The sequence below is a fragment of the Emys orbicularis genome, chromosome 3 (assembly GCF_028017835.1).
Source record: "Emys orbicularis isolate rEmyOrb1 chromosome 3, rEmyOrb1.hap1, whole genome shotgun sequence".
Lineage (NCBI taxonomy): Eukaryota > Metazoa > Chordata > Testudines > Emydidae > Emys > Emys orbicularis.
The window spans coordinates 168,977,961-168,987,344 of NC_088685.1; the positions used below are offsets into that span (position 1 = coordinate 168,977,961).

Here is a 9,384-nt window from a genome sequence, read left to right on the forward strand (position 1 = left end):
TGGCAAATAAACAATGTATATATTTTTTATAACCTAGACGTGGCTTTGTGGCAAAGACGTCACCTCTCTTCTGTTTTTGTTTCTAGGACTCTAGCACACTCAGCCATTTTTGGATGCATTGCTGAATATCCTGCAAAGCTACAATGCATTCCCCCCCGCCCCCAGTGATTGATTTTTCTAAGCTGTGCAGTAATGTGCACCATGTATTGGAAGGAACAATGAAACACTTTGCGTATCTTTTTCATGTCCCTGTCCTACGCTTTTTATTTTATTTGGCCTCTTTTTATGGCTTTATTGTTTTATAATCAGTGCTGCAGTGTCCACAGTAGCAACTGCTTCGGGGCTGTCATGCTGCAGAAAACATTCTGTCTGCACCTCTCTGAAATTACCCATCATTGTTTCAACTGTTCAAGGTTACTTTGATCAACCTTTTTCGAATTCCCCCCTCCTCTTTCTTAGGAGATGCTAGTGCAATGGTGATTTCCAACCCAGGCAGCAATGCCAGAACTTTAAGCATGGTCTCTTGAGTGCAGTAAGCTTTTTATTACAGCCCACTAGCATATTGAACCATTACACCACCTTGAACATAAGTGCAAATAAGCACAATGTGACAAACTGCTTCAGACGTCTTTCTAATATATTATAAAATAAGGGGACGATCTATGACTAAACTGCTTTCTAAAATAATCTTTCCCTTTTACCTCCCTGGATTATACAGGTCCTATATTAACAACTCCTGGAGAAAAGGATGAAGCAGAGACTAAATATGCAAAATTTTATACTGAACTGTGGTTTGTGATATTAATGGCAGTTCTAGGTTTGATCCTCTTAGCTATTTTTCTATCCTTGATTCTACGAAGAAAAATAAAAAAACAACCATATGCAAGAGAAAGGCCTCCCTTAGTTCCACTCCAAAAGCGGACATCACCAATGACTGTATATTCACCAGGAGACACACACATGGTATGTCATGCAAAGCACAATAATGTGTATTTTTATTGTACAGAGAGTTATTGCAATGGAACATATGTTACAAAGGATAATGGTGCAGTCTAAGGGCATTAACTTACAATTTAAATATAGTAAGAGGGAAAAGGTGCATATTGCTTCACGTGAAAGATCTGAAAACTACAAAACCCAGAAAAAGAGCCAAGCTGTAAATTGGGAGTAAGTGGTGACTACCGTTCAAATAAGCAACAGAACTTGGCTGGGTTTTTTTCTTGGTCAGATACCTCAGTGATGAATGTGGTAGGAAGACTGAGATGTGTTTAATTCCTTAAATGACACAGGGGTAGGACATCTTTAGCTTTATTGTATTATTGGGGAGGTCACTCTTCAGGTATCGATACACTGATAGGGCCAGATCCTTAGCTGCTGTAAATCAATATAGCCCCACTGACTCAGTCAAGCTATGCTTATTGTCACAGTTCAGGGCAGCTAAACCTGTATTTCCCCATAGTGGACCAGTAAAGGCACCAACTCTTGGTTTCTAGCTCCACAACCGTTGCTTTTCTGGGTAGAGACCAGTCTCTCTCCCCCTTCTGACCGGGTATTCCCAGGCTGTGCTGTTCCCTTTGTATTTCCCAGCACAGACAGGTTGCCCAAGCACACCTGCTCGCTCTCTCTTCAGAGACTGATTGTAAAGTTATAACTTCCTGCATAGCACTTCCTTTGCAAGCCTACTTTATTCCTAAGGTGAAAACATATTAAAAAAAAAAAACCCTACAGACATGCTAACAAGCTTACCAGAGTCCACCCCAATCCTAACATGGATTCTGACAGCCTTCCACCCTTACCCTGAAGATTGGGGCCCTCTGTGGAGCTGGGGTCCTGTCCATTTGCTGGATCAGGAAGAAGCCTCTGAGTCAGTGTAAACAAACTCAAGTTATTTATCCCACACACCTTTCTTTGTCTCTTGGACCCTGGAGAACCGAATTTGAACTAGGGGGAGAATTTGCTCAAGCTCTTTCTAAGGAAATCCACTTCACACATATCATTCCAAAAAGACCTTTGGACTTCCTCCTACCTTCCAGAGACTGCATTAGTCTTCCTACTAAATAAATTCCATACAATCTCACCATACATATTTGCATTTTAATACAATGAAAACTAATTCAATAAGGTTTAACTTAATTCAGTGAAGTTCATTCAGGAAATCGTTAGTCTGTCACTCTTATTTATACTAGCTGAGGAGTTGCCCCATTATGTAAATTAGTTCTCAGGCAAAAGGAATAAATATTAGAATAGTGCTCACTAGTTTCCCATTATTTCAAGTGACTGAGTACAATTCTACAAACTATGGGCTTGATCCAGCACTCAATGTCAATGGGAGTTTTGCCACTGACTTCAGTGAATGCAAAACCACAGCATTTTAAACCCTGCTGACACATATAGACTCCTCAGATACCATGGTGATAGATGACCGTATAAAATCCTAGATAATTATAGCAACCAAAAGCATGTTTGTGCCCGTTCCTATCCCCTGCTCCCTCTTGCTTCGCATCTTTCTTTGAGGGCTGCTTGGGCCTGCTGCAATTGTATTTTCCGGTGTAAAAGTTGAATTGGGGGCTTTAACACATTCTTCACTGTTTAGCATGTACGAGTATAAGCAAAAATTGTTAAGAACCCTGCCTTCCAGGAGCTTGGTTGTCAGATTGGAAAGAGGAAGGGTGGTATTTCTATGGATTCACCCAGCCATCTTGTGCCCTTCATCAGGGAACAGTAGCCCTCACCTGCCACAGCTGCTCAGTTTGTCAGGCGCAACACCACTGATTAGTAAGCATGCTGCTCTCATGTCTTATGTCCTTATTTAAAGAATTATGTTAACAACCCATTAAGCTGCCAGTTTAGATCTTTATGTAGCCCCTTAAGGGTCTGTGAGTGTTCTGGCTCCTCATGGAGTGGTGTTGAGCTAGGTGGCCAAGTGGGTACCTTAAAGTAAAATGTGTCTGTTTTCAGAAGGACCCCCTTGAGTCTGGGGCTGCTTGCCTTAGAAACATTGTGTGGCAACTCTTAATGACAATTACAAAAGGCTAAATGAGGAACTGTTAAAAATAATAATCGTAATTTAGCTTTTGAAATACAAAGTGAGACTTGAAAATAGCCTAGCTTGCCATGGAGTCACATGTCACAATAGTCGCTTGGAGCTGAGGAAAGGAGTCCAATAATACTTGTGAACATTAGTTAGGAATTATATAAAACAACCTACTGAGGAAGGTTAGTAGAATGCCCATTTTAGGATGGAAACTGAGGAAGAAAGCAACATACCCACAGAAAATCCTGTGATGAAGAAGATAAGTACTGAGGAGCCAGACTTCCTGGGTTCTAAAGACCATTAAATCACTCCTCTCGTTACAACCTCTTCCCCACTATTTTTTCTCATTTTTCTCAATGTACAAGCAGACATGTCAACAGCTTGAAATAAGTCATTCAGATCTGTATTAATTCCACAAGCTGCTATAGCGCACATTGTGCCATCAGTTTCAACAATATAATTGTGGCTCCTCTTTGGCTAAACAAATGGCAGAAATTTAAATTGGAAAAAAAAAGTGCCTTATATCCAATTTCTCCTTGGGAAAATTAAAGATACTGTCCCTTTTGTTTAACTCCTTGTCTTCTACACACTCGTATATTTACCCCCTTTATATTCTCCACCTACAATGCTTTAAAAATGCAGAAAACCTCTTTAATTGATCATCCCTGCCATCAGCATCCTATTGCAACTCCTTTACAAGTTCCTGTCATCTCATCTTCACAAGTATCACAGAGCAGAGATAAGGTAAGGCTTTGCAGTGCTTATGTCTGCACACACATTTTAGTCTGAACTGCTAGGAAAGGGCTATAGATGCTGTAGAGGGAGGGATTCATTTTTGTTTTATCATCACTTTCAAGGTCACACCGCATACAGTGCAGGTTTTCACAAAACTCAATTACTGACTTGAATTTGGAACTTTCATCCTCTGCTGTCCTGTACAAATACTACAAGTGAAACCTGCCTTAGAGAGACCAACAAATTAGTTTTCAACTGCCATGAGTTTTTATTGTAAAAATCATTCCATTGCCCTGTAGTTGAGTACAATGGCCCAGATTCTCAACTGGTGTAAATCAGTATAGCTCTGACCATTTACAGTGTAATCTAACCACAGAATAAAACACTTGTCACAGCACCTGGGCTAATGTAGCAGTGCTCTTAACAACTCTCCTCCCTTTTTAATCTCAGTTTGATTCTATTGCCGAGATGTCCGAGTCCGCAAGTAGTGTTACTCTAAAAAGTTACACGATGCATTTTGAGGTATAGTTAAGCGAGTATGCAACCTGTGTGCTGTGGCAACCAAACCTGTAATTAACTGAAGTGTTTTGCATGAGAATTTCTTGCATGGTGCATGTTTTATTACTGCACAACTGTTAGCAGTTGAAAATTCTGAGATAGATGAGCCAAAGTGGTGTATAGCTGCTACTTTAAAGTGTATAATAAAGCAAGTACATAGCTGTGTGTTACTGAAACACACACACTACAGTATGTTAGAAAAACCATTTGGGGCTCTACTTGTCCATTTAACATATAATTTGTTTTACACAGCTTTTTGGAAAGCGAGAAAGGTCAAATGGTGGATAGGGACAGCATAGTTACACAAGTTCCCAAAACATTTTCTGAAAAGCTAGTTGCTAAAATTGCTAGGTATTGTCCCCTGCCAGATAAGCCAGGTGCTTCCTAACCTTGCAAGTGTTGCATCGGTTGTGTATTTCCTGGTTCTAAAATGGAATGGCAATTACTGTGGTGACGCGTTTCAATTGCATGCTTAACAAGAGATCTTCAAGAGATCACCTTGTTAAACCGCATTGCAGCAAGCCATTGTTTCCACAGGGAACAATAGCTGGAGCTAGTGATAATGATGTTCTGTTATCAGCCTAAAAACCTCTACCATTAACATGTTACTTTACTACTATGGCTTCTACTACAAAATTAGTTATTTTCAAGAGCTTTATTTTGCAACAGAAATTTATTTGAGCTGAAATGTTAATCTATTACATTTTTCATGTAAACCTTTCATAAGCACATCCTTTTTATTCCAATATTCCTAGGGACTATCAGATACAAAAATTCCAGGACCCAGCTCTCCTTTGAGTAATCGTAGCAACCGAAGTACTTCCGTTCTACAGATACCAAGTCAAAGCCAGATGAGTTGTACCTACTCCCAAGGTTCTTTACATCGCAGTGTCAGTCAACTTATCAATGTCTATGACAAGAAGTCCCTAATAGAAGATTCTGTGTGGGATACCATTATACATGGTCATGATAGTGGTTCGGTAAGTTCTTATTCTAGTTCTACAATTCCATGAGTTAGCCATGAATGCATGCACATTTGGCATTATCTTAGTAACTGAACATTTACCAAGATCCTGGGCAAAATTTCCAAAAGCATCTAGGCCCAGATCCTCAAAGGTAATAAGAGCTACTTGCCTAAATACCTTTGAGGCTCTGGGTCCTAATGACTAGCCTAAATCCTATTTTCAGAAGCAGCTAAGTCACTGTGATTCATGAGCCAAGGTCTCACTTTCAGAAAAGGTGCTTTTGGAAATGTTATCCATTAACTATTTTGCACAGTTAAACTACTGTATACACTCGACATTTTATTCCTTCTTGCACATAACTACAGCGAAAACGTGACATTCCTCGAGTGGTTTCAGTAATCTATTGGTTATGTGGCTTTCATGCAATTTCTAAACTGATATAATTAAAGCAGTACAATCCCCTGGAGTGGACGCAATTCTACCACTGTAAAGGTGCTTATAGCAGTACAGGTTATTCACCTAAATTTATGGGAATTAACTATACCATCATAAAATCACATCCCCTCAACAAAATAGTTAAATCAGTATAAAAGCTGTGTCTAGACAAGGTCTTAGTGAGAATCAGTTTGATAATGCAGTCAAGTATTGTGACTGTGCGTGTAGCAAGTCTATTTTCTTTTGAACGACAAATCACAGTTATTTCTGGTTTCGTTGTTCTATGACTAGGTCAGTATTTATAGTTCTCTAACTTTTTACTTATTAGCCAAATCACTTGCTGGGTTTTTTTTCTCCCCTAGTATGTGGATGACGAAGACCTTGTGAATGCCATCAAAGGCTTCAGTACAGTAACTAAAGAACATACAACCTTCACTGACACCCAGTTGTGATACCTATTTGGAGTAAGTACCACAGCCAACCCCAAGCAGCTAAGGAGCACAAAATCTTTGTTTTGTTCAATTTAACATGTAGAAATTCATTTCTAATGTAACAGTTTGGGGAGTATGTTGTAAAAAGTGTGCCTACTGGAACTTTAGCAATACGAATACATTTTCTAGGAGTACTGTTATAACAGCCAAGAATAGAGTTATATATTGTAAATGTGCTCTCTACATATAGATCAGTGTTAAATATTTATTGCAAATATTGTACAGTAATATTTCAAAAGGGGAAGGTGAGAAGAATGTCCTATTGTATGTACAACGTTGTGTCACAGTACTGGCGAGACCTTAAATAGCCATATAGTATACAGAGAAGTTTCACAAACACTTACTTTTAACAGCTGCACATACCTAATCCTGAAATTTTAATCATGTTTCATTATATTATACTGTGGTGGGAAATGTATCATCAGTGGGGAAAAAAGGGTTTTGGTCAACCAGAAGTATATAAAAGTGTAGAATACATTTAGATCTGTTCTTAAGAGCATTACAACCCAGTTTGCTCACTTTAATTAAGACAACAAAGGAGGAAGAGTCAATTCTGTCTATGAAATATTGCTACAGATGCAAAAGCACAAAAAACTTGTGCAATTGCCCATCCAGTCAGGAACCCTAAAATGTTCCTATCCATTTCAATCTACTTTAAATCATGTACGACAGGAGATGGATTTAAAATCACTAAAGAGGTGATCCTGTGACACCTTGAATACTCTCAATTTCCCAGAATAAGATTTGAGGGTGCTCAGAACCTTGCAACACCAGACTGTGCAAGAGTAAATTTGAAATATATCCAAATTTAACAGTGAAAGCTGTTCTGGATTTTACTCACATGTATTGTAGTTTCTAGTGCCTGCCCTCTGGTGTTGGTCTTAGAGAAATAAGTCAGGATGATCATAGCTCTAAAAACAAATTCTTAATAAATTATTTAAATAGGTTAAAGACATGCCTTATTCCTATTAAATCTGTGGTGGCTCAGCTGCTTCCATGTTTAGCATTGTGATGACGCCTCTCCCCCCAAACCATCTTGGTTGTCATGCATTTGGAAATTGCTTTGAAAAACAGTGAAATGCAAACAACATCAAATTAAGAAAGAGATGTGACAAAAACAAAGTGGTAAAAAACCCACCTCTAAGGTAAGCTTCACAGGAAAGAACAAAAGAGCTACTCCAGCTTCGTTTTAAACAGACAGATCTCATTGTTTCTATTTTCTGTCCACACTGCTGGGAGTAAGGCAGAATACCTATGAGCTGAGCTGGAACATTAGGGCCCCTAGAGGCAATCTGTTTACTGTAATGTGAACAGTTATTGCCAGTGTTTGTTTTAACATACATTTAGGGCTAGATAGGATTCAGTTCTTCCCTCCCCCTATACCTTACTCTACAAATAGTCTCATTTAAATTAAACAGTAAGGAAATACTCAAAAGGAGTAGGGAGGCAGAATTCAAGTACTGGCTGTTATGGTGTACATGTTGCAATATACTCAATCATACAATACTATCAATTTCTTATACAGTACAGATTAGAGTAGCTTAATTATTTCTGTGGTAGGGAAAAAAGCATTGCATAGTTCATACTGTAGTAATTTGTTTATTTTCAAGACTAGGATTCTATTGTGCCTGTAAATTAATCTGAAAATATAGATTAATAAAAGGTTACATCTAAATTTGATACAAGTATTTTTGTTACCACATAATATAAAGAACAAAAAAAGTGTGTGTTTAAAAATTAGGCTGAATGTACAAGCTTGATATTAGTGTTACAATAAAAAAGTAGTGACACTGTGCTGCCTTTTCTCCAGTTCACCTTTTAAACAATCCACAGAATAAAAAACTGGGTTATTTAGCAACAGAAAATTCAAAACAGACTGTGGTACAGGATTGTCTGCTTTGTAACTTAAAGCAGACCAAGGGAGATAATCAATGCTGGCGTTCATAATGTAATATTTCTACCCTACAGATCAATCCAAAATTTCTTAAAATCAGCTACTTTATAGGGCTTGATTCACAAAAAAAGCAGGCATGAATTTGACCAGTCATCTTATTTCACATGCAAGCACCATTAAAGCGTGGCTTGTTTTTATTATTATGTAAATGTCATGGCAATGGTTTTATCCGAAGACTTTTTCCCATTTTAAAAATTTGGTTATTCATTCTGTGGAAATGTCCCAAGTGTACAGCTAGCATTATTCTGAAGTATACAAATGGAGACTTGGAGTAACAGCACTTTCCACTGCCTGTGGTTAAAGAAACCCTTATTCAGCTGCACCGCCTGTTTATGCTTGCTGATGTTTCCCTTCCGAAGAAAGACCCTGTCTGAAGAGCAGCATCTTTAGTTTGCACTTTAAGACCTGAACAAAAGCATTGCGCAACTGAGCATGACAGTCGCGGACTTGTACCATGAACTCTACTAGCAACAGAAGTCATGTAAGCAGACCAACAGTACTAGGAGGAGCAGTTCTAAGGTGGGTCTAAAGTTAGCTTCTATAAGTGAAAGGGAGTGAAAGTAAAGGAATACCATAGCATTCAATATTTAAGTAGAACTCTACAGATATAATAGTGCATTCATGCCATGGAATGAAGTACATTTAATTTCCCCCTATTAATAATAAAGAATATAATGTTTACTACAGTAAAGCCTAAGAACCACCCAAGAATCAGGCCCCACTGTGCAAAAGAGTAGATAATCCCTCCCCTGAAGAGTTTACAATCTAAATAGACACCGGATGGGGGAAGCAATACAATTGAGTGAACAACGTAATGGCTGCAAACAGCCTTGATTTATTTTATTTTTTTGGAGAGGGGATAAGCTAACTAGAAAGAAGGGGATAGAACAGGTGTGAATCTGAGGTGAAAGGCATTGATAGGGAGGGGGAAGAAGAGGGTTGGAGCAAAGGGCCAATAAGCACAGGGGGGAGAGGAAGTTCTGACGGTCCCTGCTTTAGCTGCTCTTATGACAGTGTGTCTGGGTATGGCTCCTTCCTCCAGTTTTTCCCCAAGGCTACATGCCTGGGAGCACTGGCCCCAGCTGGCGTCTATTTTACCCCCAGCAGCAGTTCCTGCTTTGGCTTCTCCTGGCAGCTGGAGTCTCAAAGTAGGGTTGTAAAGTATCTAAAACTACCAGACTGGGTTTCCTCCATTACTGTGAGAACTGAAAA

General features: G+C 38.9%; 1 protein-coding gene across 1 annotated transcript in view; it reads left to right on the forward strand.

The window, feature by feature from the left end:
• Window positions 1–6,179, forward strand: part of USH2A (usherin) — a 578,278-nt gene extending 572,099 nt beyond the window's left edge. Inside the window, exons 69-71 of the mRNA XM_065401740.1 lie at window positions 719–963; window positions 5,083–5,307; window positions 6,090–6,179. Of these exons, the coding sequence (XP_065257812.1) occupies window positions 719–963; window positions 5,083–5,307; window positions 6,090–6,179 (560 nt within the window). The remainder of the gene's footprint in view (window positions 1–718; window positions 964–5,082; window positions 5,308–6,089) is intronic.
• The last annotated feature ends 3,205 nt before the right edge of the window (window positions 6,180–9,384 follow it).